Source organism: Electrona antarctica (assembly GCF_951216825.1).
Source record: "Electrona antarctica genome assembly, chromosome: 5".
NCBI lineage: Eukaryota > Metazoa > Chordata > Actinopteri > Myctophiformes > Myctophidae > Electrona > Electrona antarctica.
Window position 1 is genome coordinate 5,400,307 of NC_136810.1, and position 21,058 is coordinate 5,421,364.

General features: G+C 44.0%; 1 protein-coding gene across 3 annotated transcripts in view; it reads right to left on the minus strand.

Annotated features, from left to right (window-relative positions):
- LOC306923648 (neural-cadherin-like) overlaps positions 1 to 21,058 on the minus strand; it is a 424,677-nt gene that overhangs the window by 43,435 nt on the left and 360,184 nt on the right. For all 3 annotated transcript variants that reach the window (XM_079501857.1, XM_079501859.1, XM_079501858.1), the window contains 4 exons: positions 12,491 to 12,618; positions 5,261 to 5,388; positions 3,557 to 3,680; positions 647 to 836 (listed from right to left, as the gene is read on the minus strand). In XM_079501857.1, the coding sequence (XP_079357983.1) occupies positions 647 to 836; positions 3,557 to 3,680; positions 5,261 to 5,388; positions 12,491 to 12,618 (570 nt within the window). The remainder of the gene's footprint in view (positions 1 to 646; positions 837 to 3,556; positions 3,681 to 5,260; positions 5,389 to 12,490; positions 12,619 to 21,058) is intronic.

Sequence of the window (21,058 nt, forward strand, 5' to 3'; positions counted from 1 at the left end):
GGTCTATAACTCTGAGGCCCCTTTTCCACCGGTTGGTTCCCAATGGGAACCGGTTCAGTTCTTTTACACCGGTTGGTTCCCAATGGGAACCGGTTCAGTTCTTTTCCACCGCTTGGTTCCCAATGGGAACCGGTTCAGTTCTTTTCCACCGCTTGGTTCCCAATGGGAACCGGTTCAGTTCTTTTCCACCGGTTGGTTCCCAATGGGAATCGGTTCAGTTCTTTTCCACCGGTTGGTTCCCAATGGGAACCGGTTCAGTTCTTTTTGGTTCTTAGTCCATGAGCCAGAGCTCCAAAATTGGTGGGCAAACTATACCCTATATTAAATTGTTTATAGGATCAATACAAGTAAATTAATACATGATAACCCTTCCACAGTAGTAGCTTTTTCATATTTTCGTTTTTTTTGCAGAACTGAACTGAACCGGTTCCCATTGGGAACCAACCGGTGGAAAAGAACTGAACCGGTTCCTATTGGGAACCAATGGGTTGAAAAGGGGCCTGAGTGTACAAATGAAACCAAAGGAACCGCCACAGGTTCACCGGTTCCGTGTGTACACTCTCAGAGTTATGGGGGTCCTTGAGAACCGCCGTGTTCAACTATTTGAAGATGTTCTTTATATTTCCAACACATGTTTGCGGCCCACCTTGGTCACACCGCGGCCCGGTGTATCCATGCTCGCACCGGCAGCCAATGGAGCCGCCGCGCTCTGCAAAACAGTGCCCCCTGTTGCCACAGGGAGAGGGCTGCTCCCCGTCAGCACAGTGGCCGTCATCAAAGAGAGAGCAGCCGCGGGCGCTGTTGAAGGCCTCCGCTGGAGATCCAAGGTCATAGAGCTGGAACGCATGAATGGAGACATGAAAGGTTGAGTACAGGAGAGCAGAAGAAACAGAACAGAAGGGCAGAGAGAGGGTGAGAGTCTAAAGTTACTCACACCAGATGAAAGTGAATTAATCACTGAGAAATCAACCAAAGTGCCTTCAGTTCAATCAGAGAGAGCGAGCGAGAGAGATTGCATAATTACTTTAGCAATCAACTTGTTTAACCTTTGAGCAAAACAACATCAATGGAAAGCTATTTATAGGAACTTGCCTGGATCAGTTCATTGTTATTTTCTTATCTTATTTTTGCTTTTATCTGATAGTAGGTCTACTTTGTACCTGATGAACAATATAGAAATGTACTTTTTGTCATGGTTAAAAATAATAAATAACAATTTGACGCTTCAATCCAATATTGAATCCATAATCCATAACTTTAACTTTCACTCTTCTATTGATAAATGTATGCTGGGCCTTCTGCTCAGCAACAGACTGTGGGAGAGCTGGGTAGATCATGACACTTTACGGATTGAGGCTTTAACACAGAATGCAATGACCCAGCAGGTGCAGTTGAGTGAGACGGAGAACAGAGTGAGGTGCAGGCAGGACTTAAAATAAATAGTTGAAAGTTTTCTTGCATCAGTCTTACTGTAGCGAGAGGAGAACGGAGAAAGAAAGAGTGGAAGAAGTACTCAGGTTTTGGACTAAAGTAAAAGTAACAACACAAGTAAAGGTTCTACATTCATAATTTAATATGGCAAAGTACAAATGTATTATTAGCATACAAATATACGCACACCCTGATTGGTTCACCGATCTGTCCGTCAGCCCCGGGGGGGGGGGGGGGGGGTTCTTCAGCCATTCTCCTCATTTTCCTCGCATAGCCTCGTTTGAAGTTCCACTGGTAATGATTTCCTCACAGTGTTATTTTGAGGGGTGCACACCGCTCAGAGCCCTGACGTCACATCATTTGAAGCGACGCCTACGCGGAAGGGTTGACTCCCACGTTTAGGCCAGTGCAGCCCATGCGTAAATCCAGGCTTTCATTTTTCGCGCAGACGAAATGAAAGCCTGGGTATCGAGGCTACCATGTAACTAAAGCTGTCAAATGAATGTAGTGGAGTAAAAAGTACAACATTTACCTCCAGGAAGCATATAAAGTAAAGTACCTCAAAAATGTACTTGAGAGAGAGAGAGAGAGAGCGAGCATAAAGCAATGAGTGAGTGAGAGACATCAGCATTCAGCAGAGCTTCCAGCGGCCTGCGGCCTTGAGTGTGCATTTACATTCCTATTGAAGAGCCGTACTCCTGCAGCGCAGTGCAGACTCACTCTTCTATCCACACAGGTCAACAGTGAGAGAGGCTCTTACACACAACACAACACAACACAACACAACACAACACAACACAACACAACACAACACAACACAACACAACACAACACACCACACCACAACACAACACAACACAACACTGTGTTCCTGCACCACCTGAGCCCACAATGGAGCTCATACAGTACACTGTACAATACAGGTGTTACCCTGGCAACCTGTATGCAGTATAGAGGCTATCCTGGTCAAGTATTAGTCTGCTTCTGCAGGAGACATTTATTCTAATTTGTGCTTCAGTTACAGTAGCCTACTGGAGTGCTTGCAAGTTGCTATTGTGTGCAAGGACACTTTGGCAGAGGTTTGGCTTTTGTACTTACTTTGTCATGATGTAACTAGTTCATTTGGTGACATACTCATACAGCACACACAAAGTGTGTTTTCTTTTTAATATCAATGCATCGATGTATTGAAAATTAGACAAAAAAGAAAAGGTATAAAATAGTTAAAATAGTTGATCTATCATGCTCACAACAGTGTGCATCACATGCCATGGTGAGCTTGTAAATCAGCTATTTTTTTTTTTTACAATTTAAGTTGTTAAATTACAACATATAATATAATACTGTACGTTTGCGATTTTAGTTCCCGGGGGGGAAACAATTACAAATACATATGTATATTTGTTACGGTCCAGCACTTAAAGGGCCACTTCACCCCTTTTGCAACCATATCTTATTTTAATGATGTTTGGGAGACAAGAAACACTTTCCTGGGGGTTTTATGTGGGTAATATGTGTTTTCTGTTTTTAGATATTTCAGTATTTCAAAGTGTCCATGGGCTTCATGTCATGATGTCATGGACACTGGGCTCACTTATTTCCTGGACTACATGTTGTCTCAGTAAGACAGCCCTCCCCCCTATCCACCACCAAAGCATTATGGGAATTGTAGTCCAGGAAGGAAGTGAGCCCAGTGTCGATGACATCATGGAGCCCATGGACACCTTGAAATACTGAAAAAAAAACACATTATTACCCACATAAAAACCACAGGAAAGTGTTTCTTGTCTCCCAAACATCATTAAAATAAGATCTGGTTGCAAAAGGGGTGAAGTGGCCCTTTAAACCCATTTCGGGCGGGAACCCCTTTTGGTGTTAGCATTATGTTGTGCTTTAGCTATTGAAAAATAGCAGATCTACAAGCTCATAGCAAGCTCATAAAAATAGGTCTGCTATTTTTGAAAAATCGAAGAACGACTGACATAGAAACATAGCTTTTTCAGAAAACTGTCAGGATGTAGAAGACATTTTTAGAATCTGATCTCAGGTCAAAATGGGTTAAAATAAGATCTGGTTGCAAAAGGGGTGAAGCCCCGAGAATGCACTCTCCTGTCTCCGTCCGTACCTTGCTGTCCAGGACCAGGTTGCGGATGCATCCGGTGAAGTGCTTGTGCTGCAGCTGTGGATATTGGTAGGAGATGTTCTGCTTGACTCCTCCCAGCTGCAACACGTGACTTCCATTCAGGTACCTGCAAGAAATGACACTCTCAGCACAGCAACGCTGAACTCTGTGCATCGGTGCTTCTCAAAGTGGGGTCCGGGGGACCCCCAGGGGTCCTTGGGAAGCACCGGTGCTTCTCAAAGTGGGGTCCGGGGGACCCCCAGGGGTCCTTGGGAGGCATCGGTGCTTCTCAAAGTGGGGTCCGGGGGACCCCCAGGGGTCCTTGGGAGGCATCGGTGCTTCTCAAAGTGGGGTCCCGGGGACCCTCCAGGGGTCCTTGGGAGGCGTTTCCAGGGAGTCCCCAGCTAAAATAGTTAATAAAGAACCGCAATCATTTTAACCACTATGTTGGCTAAAATAGCAGATCTACAAGCTCTGCTAATTTTGAAGTTATTTTTGAGTGGTGCAACCACTCCAAGGAACAGCAATGTCCGTGTTAACCTGTGACTATGTTCAAGGTTCAAGGGTTCAAGGTTCAAGGTGGCTATGAGTACCAGTGGGGGCAAAAGTGGCGCTGTTGTGCCAGAAACAGAGAGAGAGAGAGATAGTGTTGCACTGTTGCCTAGTGCTAATTACAGAGAGAGAGAGAGAGGGGCAGGGGGAGAGGGGAGTTGCACCACTCAGTTCACACAGGTGTGATTTTTATTATTATTTTGAATTATTTTTCAACATACACATCAATTTGGAGATCCTCGACTTGAAAAGGTTTGAGAACCACTGTAAGATCACTGTTTCTCAAATGTGGGTACGTGGAAGTACGAGGTGAGATAAAGTGGAAGATTGAATAATTTATTTTACTGTTATGTTTAATAAAACATTGAAAAACCTTGTGTGAACCTTCTGTTGATGTGTAAAGATGACTACTGTAGCACAACTGGTACTGAATAGAAGGCGGAGGTGTATACATTTGCCATTATGCTGTTTTGTTTTGAACATAATAAAAATTGGACTTTCTGATGTCATTTAAATGCATATCAAATGGGGGTCTGTAGCCTACATTTGCATATCAAACTGGGGGTCCTTGAAATTAAATGGGAAAAAAAAGGTTTAGAATCATGTCTGAAGATCACGCCTAGCTACTAACGCTGGGAGGTGTGCACGGAGGTTTGGGAGCGATTGTTCTCTCCAAACCTGCATGGCCACAGATGGTCAATGAGTTTCCATGAGAAATGCGTTTGTCACAAACGCATGGCCGGTCATTCATTAACACTAGACCGGTGCCCGGCCCGGCCGGCTGTATACAGCACAGAGTCGGTAACGATGGAAGTTGAAGATCCATGCCCCAGCCGGCTATGCAATACTCGTTGTAGATGGCAGAGGGAAAAAAAGCGGTGGCAGGTACTTGTGGGTTTGAAGCGTAAGGGTGAGGGTGAGAAGGGTGAGAAGGTACCGCCCCCCACCCATCCCTGGGCAAGACAATGAACCCTTAACTACCCAGCCTCACCCCCCGTGCTCATCATGTTCAGCACTGAGCAGCCATCAGCTGGGTTAAGCTGAAACTGAATTGCTAAAGCTTTTAACAAGACAGATTAGAGTGTCTACCATAGTACTAGTTTGTTTGTTGTGTGTTTCTTGCATGACAACAATGTTTAAAATGATTGTCCATACTTGTCCCTGCTGGGGGTGACGCCCCTGATTTCACAAGAGGAGCGGTCCTCCGTCATGGCCCAGGCGTCCACGCCTTCCGTCTCCATGACGATGGCACTGGAGCATCGATCCAGTGTGAAGCGCACTTCCTGTAAATCACAGAAGACAGGGGACGGAAAAGACTCGTCAACAGGAAAAATATCTAAATAAATACACAAATAACTGAAAGAAAAACATCTCCAACATATCGTCACTGTCGGATAGCAACCTTGTGTGTTCAAAACCGTTCCTTTTTGATTAACAGTTTGGCAACATAAAACATAGTGAAACTAGCCAATAATCCACTTGGAAGCATTTTGAGCCTGTAGATCTGCCATTGTCACAACCTTTGTTGTTATTGTTATAGTCGTTAGTCGCTCTGGATTAAGAGCGTCTGCTAAATGCCTAAGTTGTAAATTGTTATTACTTTGATTAAAATCCATTGTCAATTAATCGATTAATTGCATTAACCGTTGTACCCCTAATTTATGTAGATTATAAATTGCCTTTCACTCATTTTATTATTATTTATAATTATTTGTTGTTAATTTAAGAAAAAATAGCTTTAAGTTGTATTTAATTATTATTGCTGTTGTTTTTGTTGTCCCATTTTCTTTCCTCTCTTAAAATGAAATTTTATATATATATATATATATATATATATATATATATATATATATATACCTCTGTAGTGCAATACTTCAATTAAGAAACTTTAATAGGTGTGTTGAACTATATTGATGGGGAACACATAAAAGTGACCTATATGTCAGCACTTCCTTACATTACACATACATGTACGCATCGGTAATGTTTCAGATGTCTACAGATTATGAAAGTACATACGCTTTCAAATGAGGTGTCTATATCTAGTCCTAGAATGCCCGATATTGCCTAGATTGTGTGTGTGTATCAATACAAGCATATGTGTATCACAAGGGCCGGATCTACCATATGGGCACTTTGGGCACGTGCCCAGGGGCACAGAAAATGTCCCTGCTAATCCGAATGAAATAAATGGTGTCTAAAAAGATTAGTGTTTTATTGTTGGTGAGAAGGGCAGCTGAAAAGTGCAATTGTGTGTAAAGCAGCAACAATGCGCTAGATTGGCTGTCACTCTGGGGGGGGGGGGGGGGGGGGGGGTAGGCGACTGGAAATAGGCCAATATAACGGCATAAAACTGGCCCAAAACGGCTCCAAAACAGCAAAAATGTTGCGCGCGCGTGAAGGGGGCCCTTCGAGCTTCAGTGCCCAGGGGCCCTCAGAGGTGTTAATCCGGCCCTGCGCAAGTTGATACACTACCAATGTATTGTACAGTCTACCTACAACACACTGTTAAAATCAACCAAAACTAAAATCAAGTCATTCCTGCTTGGGTGTTTTCAACATAGCGTTTTCCTCAAGATATAAATGCAAATTGTGTGCTAAATAATTCAGGTTAATTCAGGCCGACTTTTAATACATCAATGATTCAGACATAAAATATAGTTTTCCTCCATTATGTTTAATTTATTTAGGCTACACATAACACATCATACATACATGTTGGTTAAAAACAATACAGGATATGCCAACTCATTTTGACGATTCATAGTTTATCCATGGATGTAGTTAAAGAACTGGATGTGGTAAAGAAATGAATGACCAGTCTTCCCGGTGGTACCCCAGTTTCCCTTCTGTATGGAACGCCTGGGATTCGAACCTGCCAAACATCTTAACCATTAGCTTAAAGGGGAATTGGATTGGATTCCTAGTTTCTATTGGCTGTCAGCCAACAGATCGTATTATTTACATTAAGTCATAGCAAGACTTTCCTGTGTTAAACAGAGGGCTGTTTTGTACTTAATCTATTTTTTTAACTTAATTTTTATTTGCAGATAAACAAAACAAATACAAATAAATAAAATTGCAGTCACATTGCAAGGGTTCATATTCACCATTAACAAGCAACCTATTCCAGTCCATTCATGAATGTCCATCATTCTTATCATCGCTGTCGTCCTGTTGATTTCTATACTCAGTCCATTTCTCCCATTTTTCAGTGAATAGATCCTCTTGCAATCTCAATGTATGTTAGTTTCTCCATTACAAATCAATTAATTGGATTATTTAACCCATTAACATTTAACGACACCACCCTTAAATCGTTAAGTTGCATCTTGTGTTTTCTTTCCCGTCATTTGTATCCCCCTCGCACTGAGCACTGCAAATACGTCAATCACAACTTTGCAAAACAAAACATACAATAAAATAAAAAAAATACCCAAAACAAAGGGGCTCCTTCCCCTTGCCCCAAATCCCTGTTGGTGGGAGAGGGGTATATCCTCGGAGGGCCCTCCAACTAAAAAGGATCTCTCCATCCTACTAGAAATGTCCAACATTCACTCACAAACCTTTTCCCCCGTCATGTCAATTTGTATTTAAATCGAGAAGTCTTTCATTTGGTGGGGGGTGTTAACCCTTTTTGGGAGGCATACCTTGGTTAGACATAGCATTGGTTAGACATAGCATTGGTTAGACATAGCATTGGTTAGACATTGCATTGGTCCGACTGGATTAAGGTTGGTGAGGGGGGGGCGCAGTACTTAGTTTAGACAGTTTTTGGTTTAGACTAGTCATTGGTTAGACCAGTCATTAGTCCTACAACTACAACCTATCTCAAACCCTCACCCTAAACCTAACCTCCCACGGGGCAGCACACCTAAACCTAACCTTAACCCATGTCTAACCAATGACTAGTCTAAACTAAGTATGCAGACGACCGGATTAAGGTTGGTGAGGGGTGCGTTAAAACGACCGGATTAAAGTTGGTGAAGGGTGCGTTAAAACGACCGGATTAAGGTTGGTGAGGGGTGCGTTAAGGGTTGGGAGAGTGTTAAGTTTAGGTTTAGGTGTGCTGCCCCGTGGGAGGGTACTGTGTCTTAGTTTTAAGTTAGTTAGATTTTATTTGTTTTATGCCATGTAAATTTACTCTGATTACAAGGGGTATTTTTGATTAAGAGTTAGATGGGATCGGAATGGGAAATTTACATCAAACAGGGCATGAAAAAACAAAAAAATCAAACTATTAACTTAAAACTAAGACACAGTATCACACCCCCCCCCCCCCCCCCCCACCCCATCCACCCTTATCTTCGGAACTCCTGCAGTCTCTTCTTCGCTCGCCTCAGAGCCCTGGCTCGATTTTCCGTCTCCTCTCCGGTCCCTCCTTCCTTCCAGCGCGTTGCCACTGTGAAGCTGCCGCTCCTCTGATCCGCTCCTCCACCTCTGGCTCCCTCACCTCCTCCACCTCTGGCTCCCTCACCTCCTCCACCTCTGGCTCCCTCACCTCCTCCACCTCTGGCTCCCTCACCCACTGAGCATTTTTGTAGTCTAATAGACGTCTAAATGACAACAAAATTGTCTAAAAACTGGGGTGAAAATAGTCTAAAAATGAAAGTTTTTTAGCAGTCTAGGTCTAAGTCTAGGCTTAGATTAGACGTTGAAACAACGTCTAATCTAATACAACAACGTTGTTTCAACGTCTATATATAGACGTTGAAACAACGTTGTTTCAACGTCTAATCTAAGCCTAGACTGCTAAAAAACTAGACTATTTTCACCCCATTTTTTAGACGTCTAAAAGCCGAAAATTGCTCAGTGGGCACCTGGACGTCCAATCCTCTCTTTCTCATGTCTGGGGCTGCTTCCAGTACGTTGTCATTATACCCTCTCGGTCCGTTTAGTGAAGGGAGTTGAAAAGCCAACTCCTTTTTGCTTCAACACCTTTTTGAACCATTTTGGCATATGACTAGCGTTTCATAAGCACTTCCACTGGATAATCATGGTCGAATGATAGCTTTTTTCCATGAATTCCATCCAGTTTAATGTCCGCCTTCCAGGCTTCTTTAAGTATCATCTCTTTGGTCTCGGACTGTAGGAAGTTTACCACGATGGATCTCGGATTGGCTCCTTCTGGGGGCTTCTGTACGGCCACGCGATGACAACACTGTATCTCAAGATCTGTATGTTCAGACAACTTGAGCTCTCGGTGTAACAATTTCTTCACAAAGTCAGTCACAGTGTTGTCTTCAGGTGCACATTCTGCCACGTTGAATATACGGATGTTGTTTTTACGCGACCTGGCCTCTAAATCTGTTATCTTTGATTGTATTATTTTCTGTTGGTTCAGAAGCAATAAAATCACGTCCTTGGCCTCCGTGTTCCATGCCCGGTTCTGTCCTCCGTGTTCCAGGCCCGGTTCTGTCCTCCGTGTTCCAGGCCCGGTTCTGTCCTCCGTGTTCCAGGCCCGGTTCTGTCCTCCGTGTTCCATGCCCGGTTCTGTCCTCCGTGTTCCAGGCCCGGTTCTGTCCTCCGTGTTCCAGGCCCGGTTCTGTCCTCCGTGTTCCATGCCCGGTTCTGTCCTCCGTGTTCCATGCCCGGTTCTGTCCTCCGTGTTCCAGGCCCGGTTCTGTCCTCCGTGTTCCAGGCCCGGTTCTGTCCTCCGTGTTCCAGGCCCGGTTCTGTCCTGTGTTCCAGGCCCGGTTCTGTCCTCCGTGTTCCATGCCTGGTTCTGTCCTCCGTGTTCCATGCCCGGTTCTGTTATTCTCTCTCACCTCTTTCTTTTGTTCTTGTAGTATACTTCCTTGTTGATCGCTTCGAGTTTAGTATTTATTTCTTCTTTGAAGTTTGAAAACTCCTGCCGCCAGGCATGGAGCCAGGAATTCTTTATGAGTAAGGCATAGCCAATACGAGGTAGGCAGGCACCAGGCTGGCCACAGCAACCCCCGCCCCCCCATTTGTTGATGTAAATATAATAAAATTTTAGTTTTTGTTATGTTCAGTGAGAATTTGTTTAATTTAAACCATTTTGAAATATTTTCAAGATCGTTAGCTGTGTAGAGACCGACAGGCAACAAATCATGCAAAAGCAGCAACAGGGACGGACCTCTGGTTCTTCCCCAGCGCGGGTGGTGGTGGTGAGCGGGGTGGTGGTGAGCGGTGGTGGTGGTGAGCGGTGGTGGTGGTGAGCGGTGGTGGTGGTGAGCGGGGCTGGTGGTGGTGAGCGGGGCTGGTGTGATTTCTGCCGGTCAGCCGCTGTAAGCAGTGCCGTGGTGGTAGCCTATACCCTAACCACACAGGTTTAGGCGTCCTCGTGTCAAAAATAAGTTTACCCTGGCCTGGACAAACTTTTTTCTTTCTCCGGTGCTGCTATTGTTGTGTCTCTGCTCTGCTTTCTCAACAATCACATGAAGAATGAGGTGAGGTCGGGACGTGTGTGTGGTGTTTATACGTCGTCACTGTGAAGGGAGGGGGGGGGGGGGGGGGCATTTAACACCAGAATGTGAAAAGACTCAAACCCCTCCAGACACGCTGCGACTTTAGTTCTTTCATTTCTTTCTTCAGCCTCTAGAGCAGGTCTCGGTGTGGCGCGGCCTCGCCATGACGTTCTTTCTTCAGCCTCTAGAGCAGGTCTCGGTGTGGCGCGGCTTCGCCATGACGTTCTTTCTTCAGCCCTTAGAGCAGGTCTCGGTGTGGCGCGGCCTCGCCATGACGTTCTAGAGCATGTCTCGGTGTGGCGCGGCCTCGCCAGGACGTTCTTTCTTCAGCCCATAGAGCAGGTCTCGGTGTGGCGCGGCCTCGCCATGACGTTCTTTCTTCAGCCTCTAGAGCAGGTCTCGGTGTGGCGCGGCTTCGCCATGACGTTCTTTCTTCAGCCCTTAGAGCAGGTCTCGGTGTGGCGCGGCCTCGCCATGACGTTCTAGAGCATGTCTCGGTGTGGCGCGGCCTCGCCAGGACGTTCTTTCTTCAGCCCATAGAGCAGGTCTCGGTGTGGCGCGGCCTCGCCATGACGTTCTTTCTTCAGCCCCTAGAGCAGATCTCGGTGTGGCGCGGCCTCGCCGTGATGTTCTTTCTTCAGCCCATAGAGCAGGTCTCGGTGTGGCGCGGCTTCGCGATGACGTTCTTTTCCTATCTTTTATCGTCACGTTCTGTTGAGTTTGTTGTATATTTGTATTATTCGGGGGATAATCTTACATTGACGGGAGCTGCGATTTATGCTGCCATCTTACTCACTGAGTAAGATGAGTAATACTCAGCTACCTACCGGAAGTCTAATCTATTTGTTTTATTTCCTTGTTTTTCTTGTTTGGTTCCATTTGTACATTCTCACAGTTGGGTAGATATGGTTCCAGAGATTAAAATAACGGTATCAAAAGGCCCACAGAAACAGGTCCCCAGGACTTATTTGTGTTATCCTTTTAAATGTCTGACTGTAGCTTGTGCTGTTTACATTTCTGTCTAATAAAGTAATCAATCAATCAATCAATCAATCAATCAATCAATCACCCTTAACAGCACTGGTTAGCGTAGCCATTGCACCGCTCCGCGCAGCACGTGTTTGTTTGAAGGTCTTAGCAGGGCAGTGGAGCCAACGATGAGCCACTGACACAGAGCGCAGAGCTTCGGGAGTGCATGGACACACTTGGAGCGGCGAGGGAGAAGGCCGGGGACACCCGCCTAACCAGCCAGATCAGCCGAATAAACCCAGGCAGATGCCGCCGCAGATCACCCTCATATCCGCAAGCTTCTTTGTGTGTTATCACGTGCGCGTGTGTGTGACTGTGTGTGTGTGTGACTGTGTGTGTGTGTGTGTGTGTGTGTGTGTGTGTGAGCGTGTGCGTGCGTGCGTGTTGCATGAATGATGTGCCATTACGTGCCATCTATTATTTATTTCTTTGCGTGGGAAATATCAACCCATCAATCCTCACATGACAAAAATTGGTAATTTCATGTAACTATCATTTATCCTTTATCATCCTTTATCCTTTTCATGTCACAATGTCCCGTGAAAATACTAAGCCTGATTTATACTTGGTTGCACGTGGGTGTCGAGCATCGGAAATAGCCTATCTACAAGCTCACAAAGCGCCACGTTGCCAGGCTTTGTGAGCTTGTAGATTGGATGTTCGGTGCGCAACGCACCCGCACGCAACAAAGTATAATGCAGGGTAAGAAAGACCCACTCTGTCTTTCACCAATTTCTGTTTCTATAAAAATGTCAACTTTTAAAACGCATTCATCAGTTATTCCTCCCCGGAGGCAGGCCGTTCGTCAAGCAGCGTGAAGCGGTTGTGAGTGTCGGAACAATAGAAATGTCAGATTGTAGCAGGCAGAGAGTTTCAGAGCAATAAAGAGACAAAGGCACACAGCGAGAGAGGGTGGTTGTCTTACTCTGCTGTTGCTCTTCACGTCGAGGCGGTGCCAGCGTCTGTCAGACACCCTCGCACTGCCTGGCAGCTGCAGGACCAGCGTTCCGGAACCGTGGTTCATTTTCAGACTGGGTGTTCCTCCAATCAGCTCTGGGGAAAGGAGCTGCAATTAGCACAGTGAGCTCTGGGCAGAGCACGGCTCGTTAAAAAGTTGGACGGGCAATCAACGGGGACAATAATGATTTTTATACAAACTAGGGCTGGAAGCCCACATAACTCTTTTAACTCTGCCATTCCCATCTTTTAAAATCAAAATGTTGCCAAAATAATAACAATACTAGCATTCATCTGAAAATAGCTTGTTTTTCTCAATGTTACTTGCACTATACTGTACAGAGAAGGATACGCGTACATTATGTACAGATACTTTATATGAATGAGTGCACTGTAGTATACTGTACATTGTGTACAACAGATGTTCATACATTCTACAAATATTGTAGAACGGTTTCTTGTGTGTCTTTTTAACCTTTTAAATCATTTTATTGCGACCGAAGGTCACAGTTAACTATATGGAATCGAGCATTTCCCGTCAGTTAGTGTGTCGGGCACCATATATGGTGCCCAGGTCTCGTGACATCATGTGACATCATCAGGGATGGAGATGTGGAGACCCTGATGTCATAGTAAATGTGACCTGCTGTCGCAGTTAAGCCCATACATGGAGATCCTTCGCCCTTCCCTTCAACCCCACAAGGCCACTGGCCATGACAATATTCCCTCCAAATTTCTCAGAGACTCAGCCATCTCTATAGCTCCAGTCATCACCCACATAATAAACCTCTCCATCAAACAGGGACAGGTCCCCCAAGGCATATGGCTTCTTGGTTAGAGTGGGTGACAATATTATCATACGAAAAGATGAATGGCCTCACTCCCCAAACCCACCTCACCCCTGCCCACTTTGACAGGCTGGAATGGCTTAGGGTTGACGACAGAGTACAGCATCTTGCAATGGGTCTGGTCCACAAGATTCACTACACCACCAAGATACCCATGTACCTGTCTAAATACTTCCTTAATGTAAACAATGTCCACACCCACAACACCAGAGGGAGTTCAACTAACCATGTGCAACCCAGATTCGGCACAAACAAGGGACTAAATTAATTTCGCTCCCATTCCACAAAAATGTGGAACGCCCTACCAACAGTCATTAAGACATAAATCCCTTGACTCCTTCAAAACCGCTCTCAAAGGGCACCTACTGCAATTCGAAACTGGCCCCCGTAAAATCTGAATCCCGCTACCACCCTTAGATCTCCATACTGACGTGTTCTGACATTCCATTATGTTGATCTGACCTCATCAAACTCTGTACACTCAAGACATGCTCCTTATATGGCCAGTACAGAATGTATTCCATGTTGATCTGACCCCAAAGCGCCAGCGCTCGCCCAGCAGTCTGCCGTCAACGAGGCGGATGCGTGCACGCGACCTCGCACTTTAGGGCGAGGTCGTTTCTCGCCCTCAGGCGTCTTACTGGTCTTACTTTATCTTATTTTAACTATCCGCTATTATCTCTAGCATTATCTTGTGTACCTTTTCACCCTTGCATTTGCATTTTATTCTGTTATAATCTTTTTTTGTTGCCTTTTTTAATGTTTGTGTCTTATGCTATTGACTTTGCTTTGATTTTGATATTGTTTGATGTTTTTTATCTTTTCTTGTACTTTGTACTATATTTGTTTTGTAAAGCACTTTGCGCTGAATTCCTTGCCCTGAAAGGTGCTCTATAAGTAAAGTGTATTATTATTAAAGGACCAAGCAGTTCTGAAAGAACTTGGTCCTTTTTTGAAATTGCTATTTATTTTCTTCCGCCAAAAGTAGCAGTTCTGGCTGAACCGTGCAGTCGGTTTTCGCGAAATTTGGAGATATGGTAGAGGGCCATGCCAAACGGTGAGGATGAACCGTTTGACCGTCGGCAATGAAACCTCGACACACATATGCGTCTCCTCATGCCGAACAAGTTCCGCGCTGTTACTTTTGACCTCTAGATCACCCGCCATTTTGAATTATATGAAAATCAATTAAAATGCATCTCCTCCCAGGATCTTTGATCAAAATGCACGAAAACTTCTACACGTGAACTTTGGACCTATACGGACATGGGAAAGTATAGTACGTTTTTTTAAGTGAAAAAATGAAGGTTTTATGAGCCAATCAAAATTGCCGGAATTGTAATTTATTTTCTTCCGCCAAAAATAGCAGTTCTGGCTGAACTGTGCAGTCGGTTTTCGCGAAATTTGGAGATATGGTAGAGGGCCATGCCAAACGGTGAGGATGCGAAGCCCACAACCATTGGCCAAAGGGTGGCGCTATATTGAAAATGCAAACTTTGACCATGCATAGCTCATGAACCGTTTGACCGTCGGCAATGAAACCTCGACACACATATGCGTCTCCTCATGCCGAACAAGTTCCGCGCTGTTACTTTTGACCTCTAGATCACCCGCCATTTTGAATTATATGAAAATCAATTAAAATGCATCTCCTCCCAGGATCTTTGATCAAAATGCACGAAAACTTCTACATGTGAACTTTGGACCTATACGGACATGGGAAAGTATAGTACGTTTTTGTAAGTGAAAAAATGAAGGTTTTATGAGCCAATGAAAGTTGTGAAATTCTGTCTTTACTTTGTTCTGTTGTAGTGCCTGTGGCTTTGCTGACCTGCTGGTCTAAAGTGCCTCACCTGTCAATCACCTGAGCCACACCCTTAGTCAGCTGTTCTTGATTAGTTGCAAGAGGACTTGTGGCCAGCAGCTCATTGTCTCCCAAACACCCAAACTGAATAGTTGTGTTCCCTTTTTGTTGCTGTTATTAGTTAAGTTTCAGATGGGCTGGTCGTAAGTACTGTATTCTTGTCCATCAGTCCCTGTTTTGCAATGCAGGAATTTAAATAAATGTGTAATATCTTTGTAAACTTTTGATCTGACTTTGTGTCCTTTTATGTTAGCTCTTGGTTGAGCCAAGTTTAAAGGGCCGTAACAATGCTAGAAACTGATTTGTTTAGTGAGAAACATGTATAAAGAACTTGATCCTGATCAAATCAGGTTCTTTACTGATAGATTATTTGATGTTGTACAACAGTGATTTTGAAACAAAGACTGATTTGGACACCTGGCCTTTCAGTCAGGTTTTTTGTGTCCTGAAAGGATTCCCTTGCATGGATGGTTCTGGTACTGGATGGTAACCAGACCTGGCGAGCCGACCCGGAACTCTGAACCCCCCCCCCCCCCCCCCCCCCCCCCCCCCCCCCCCCACAAATGTGGTAATCTGGTTCTCCAAATTGGATAAAGAGACTGCTTTCCCTGAACTGAATAGGAACTGAACGGGGACTTTTCAATTCAACAACTTAAAGTGGGCCCCATTTGTTTGTTTTTCATGAATATTCAAAGCTGTTTATTTTCTGTGAAGTTTAATAATAATTTTTCAGTTAACCTTTAATCCCTGTTTCCGACTCATTTCATTGGTTTTCACTCATCGGTAGGTAGAGCTCTTGCCTTTGCAACACAAGGTCATGGGTTCAAATCTGGGCACCGCCAACTCTGTGTATGAGTCTTCAAGAACCCGTACCTGCCCCCCAATATAAAAAAACGACCCTGTCACAATTCCATGGTCTTTTTCTCAAGTTTAGTCTTCCATGTTTCTTGTGCATATTATTCTTATTGCCTTCCTGCTTGGTCCGGCCTTATCGCTGCTTGCAGCAATCCTTTTCTAGTTATTATTATTCTCCCTTCTGGATCCAAAACAATGGAATGAACTTCCCATTGCAATCAGAACTGTAGACTCACTGAGTTGCTTACTGTAAATCGCTCTGGATTAAGAGCGTCTGCTAAATGCCTAAAATTGTAAATTGTTAAAAAGCAACAAATGAAGCAACTAGGCCACACACGCACGGACGCACGCAAACAAGAGTCCTTCACGGGTCCAATTTTGAAGAGCCACAACTGCTCTGCCATCAATATTCAGACCCGTAGACTGACCCGTCAACCGTGATTATATCAAAATACAAACCAGACCCGCCCCGCCTGTCAACAATGGAGCCGTTATCTGCCCCGTTACCCATGATTACATGCAGTAAATAGCCTACATCAGACAGTCACTCAATTTAAAAGTGTATTAATCCATTTTGGGCGGGAACCCCTTTTGGTGTTAGCATTATGTTATGCTTTAGCTATTGAAAAATAGCAGATCTACAAGCTCATAGCACGCCACAGAGTGGCGCGCTACGAGCTTGTAGGTCTGCTATTTTTGAAAAATCTAAGAACGACTGACATAGAAACATAGCTTTTTCAGAAGACTGTCAGGATGTAGAAGACATTTTTAGAATCTGATCTCAGGTCAAAATAAGTTAAAATGCTTTTTAACACAAGATAGCAGCCTTCAACAATAGAGGTACATTCAGTGGTCAGGTTGGTTCAGAAATGTGCACGTCGTCAAGTGAAGAATGGAGGAGCCAGCTTTCCATATCTGTATAGCCACGCGCGAGAACATGCATACACACAGTGATGACGTGTTTTTGTCAGGTAAGTCAACTGACCAGCACACTCTAAGGCCTCACTCACACCTTTCGATCTAGCATACAACATTGATGCATGCTAGATGTAAACAAAGGGTTTGTTTACATCTTGCCCCAATGCATTTCCAATGAAAGTCACATGGTTTGACACAACATTTGTGTTGTATGGCTTTCGGCTGTGTTTCGACTGCCCCCCTCCCCCTCATACAACACAAATGTTGTGTCAAACCATGTGACTCCCATTGGAAATTAATTGCGCGCTTGCATCAGTAAACAAGTCTCATGCATCAGCTATACATCAATCTGTTGTGCATGTGTGAGTCAGGCCTAACTGTCTAAGACGCACGCACACGTACACGCACGCACACGCACAACCACACACACGGTCCCAAGAAAATATGTTAATAAAACATCTGTTTTACCACTTAGACCCATATACTGTAGTACATCGGCAATTTGAAAACAGCCAATCTACAATTAAAGTGTTGTGATACGATGACATTTTTGTAAACATAATTAACAACACAAATAATGAATGGGTGTCTCACGAATAGATTGAACAAATATTTATTATAGAACTAGAAACAAAATGTAATAAAAATACATTTTACTGTGTGCCTGCGGGGAAACATGGACTGCTGCGGTACTGGGTTAAGTGGGTTAAAAAGATGATCAAAAAAGCGAGACAGAGCGAGAACTGTCCTCCGCTCCGAGCCGCTCCGAGCCATGGTCATGTTCAGGTCATGTTGTCCACTTGCACGAAAAGTATTTTCCATTATAACATTTTTTTTTTAATTAAATCGAATCAAATCGACAGTCACTTTGAAATGGTCGAGAAATGACAGAGTTACGTGTTTCCCTCCATTGACTTTCAATGTGTGTGTGTGTGTGTGCACTGCACGCGTGCATGCATGCATGCATGTGCATGCGTGTGCGAGCGTCAACTTGAACTTGTATCAATTACATTGTATCAATTCACATGAGCTAGTCTATGCAAAGTACACACTATTGAATGGTGTAACCGCACTGACAATGTGTCTTAGTGAGAGAACGTATATGTCCGAACAAATTACTATAGCGGAAAAAGTACAAGTCAAGTTTTTTTCACTATGAGGGCAGTATTATGCGTGTCTTAAGTAAAAGGTCTTATTACTTAACTTAAGACCTGGAGGCGTGATCAATGCCATGTGGCTATTCTGAGTGGCCAAAACAGCATTGACCACGCCTCCAGGTCTTAAGTTAAGTCATAAGACCTGGTACTTAAGACACGCATAATACTGCCCTGAGTGTCCTGAGACATTCAGGTACACCCTGTGCGATCATGGTATTGGTATGATAAAAAAACGTGGTTATATAAGAGCGAGTTAAGAGTTCCGAAAGAGAAAATCGCCAAATGGATGAAAAGATACAAAATAGTTCACATTTCATATATGTGTCTGTGTGGTGTGGTAGTCACATTGTTTCATATATGTGTCTGTGTGGTGTGGTAGTCACATTGTGTCATATATGTGTCTGTGTGGTGTGGTAGTCACATTGTGTGAAAGAGGACAACTGTGGCTACAAAATGACCAAAAACCATGCATGTAAAGTGAATATTTTGGCTGTGAGGACGATTTGTTTGTTGTTGGCGAATCTCAAGCTGTGTTTTGCATGGCAACAGAATGAGAATACAAGTGTGAATATAATATTTTATCTTGCCTTTGGGCTCTGCTATGTTTTCATCATTAACCATTAAAAGCAGGGAGATAGAAGCTCGGGGGTCTGAGGAGACCTGTGACTATCTTCATCCTCCCAATGACCTTCTGTGGGGATTTGCAGCGATGGACCACTAAGCAGGGGAACTGGGAATTGGCATATTATCAAATTGGGTATAAGGGGAGAAAATATATATTTATTTTACTTTTTGGGAGGGGCTCGGGGTGTTCAGTAGCATAGTCACCTTATTATTTATCTCTGTACCTATTACATGCAAACAAAATAACTCAGATCTTATGTTGTACTTACTTTAAATCTGTTATATTACCCAAGGAATATGATCTGTGATCATGACTATTACTGTGTCTACCTGATCCTAGGATATCTTTCAGTGAAAATCTCAATAAAAGGATTTATATATATTTAAAAAAAAAAGCAGGGAGATAGATATACAATAACAACCCCTAAACATTTTGCCAAACATCTCACACAGTCCTATCCTCCTGGTGGAGACCTGTGCCCAGAAGGGCACTTTTTCTAGTTTTATCCTGTGTTCAATGCGTTTCTGCGTTTGGGTGTGGACTCAGATATCTCTGTCGTATGGCCAGGGATTTTTTCTAAAACGGAGGACGGAAATATCCGTTTTGCAAAAGATCCAGAGTAGTGTGGCCTGGGCCTGAATGAGCCCCTCGAGTATATCTGACTGAACTAACTCCGCACGCTACGTACTGTATCATATATCTGAATATATTGTATGTATTATTGTGTATTTACCTTCCATTCCATCTCAATTAATGTCTACTTTTCACACCAATGTAGCTAATTCTAACTTGACTGTACTTGCTTGCTTACTCATTACACTGTCAGCAAATCAGACAAAAATTAAATTCAAATAAAAACACCAATATTTACAAGCGACTTTGAAGACAAACAAGCTTAAGTGGACTTGGGAACACTGCTCTTGATTCTCCTTGATTCAAAAATACAAATTTGTACTGTCACTGTCTGACTGGGTCCAATAGGTAAACCATGTTATGGCAAGGCAAGTCAAGGCAAGACATATTTATGATGTGAGTAGTACTGTACATTTCAAAGTATGTACTGTGTTTCTGTCAACATTATCATCAATTATGACTTTAAAATAAATGGTGACTATATCCGATCTACAAGCTCAGACCTCGCTGTACATGTACTATTTTCAAGATTTTTTTTAAAGATTTAGAAAATCTTTGATAATCGTTTTGTAACATTTTGTCCATGAAATTCCCCAAATTAAGGACACCGGCTTTTAAAGTGTTTAACGATCGTGTGAGAGTTTGCAGAATATTGATCCACTTACTGTACAAGGGAACAAGGACACCAGCGAGATAACGGAGGGTTACACGGTAACCCAGGTTCTCTGAGTGGAGAGACTGGCTCTCCACTACAAATTATTCAATTTGTACGGGAACTGACCCCACAGGGCAGTGTCCGTGGATATCTCTTTAAGACACATCTTCTATGGTGGCCCTGCCCATATGCCAATCAGCGGGCTATTTAAGCCCCGTCTGGGCATGGCCACTTCGATTAACTCTTGATTTTCGGAGCGGCTCTTTCGTGGAGAGCCAGTCTCTCCACTCAGAGAACCTGGGTTACCGTGTAACCCTCCGTTCTCTATCGTGTTCGAGACTGGCTCTCCACTACAAATTATTCAATTTGTACGGGAACGCTCTAAGACACACCGCGAGGAAATAAGCAGACCCGGCTGCCCCTGCAGCAGCTTGAGGCAGTTTAACCTCGAATTCCCTTAGAGCCTATACGTGGTGAGCGCCATGAGTCTGACCGTGGCTATCCTTGCCACAGGCGCTTGCCAACATGCTCTAAAACTCCACTATTCGTACCAAGTAAGTAATACTCGTGGTCTAGGCGCAAGACGCAACCTAGGCTCAGCTGGCCCAGCCAGACGCTGCGGCCAGTCAACAAAACTCGTGGCCTAGGCGCACGATGCCACCTAGGCTCAGCTGGCCCAGCACGATGCTAGGCCATTGACCACCGGGGTGAAGGGCTGCTCAAGCCAGCCCGTCAGATGCCCGGCCGACCTGACCGGTCAAGGTGCCGGTTTTGATTTGATTTATTTATTAGATCCCCATTAGCTTGCTGTGAGACACAGCAGCTATTCTTCCTGGGGTCTTAAAACATATCATCATTACATTATTTCTTTTATATTATTACATACATTTACATACAACATTCATCCAACACACAATACAACACAAAACTCATGATCCGTCTACTACATTGATAGCTAGCTCCAAGTACAATTACATTTTC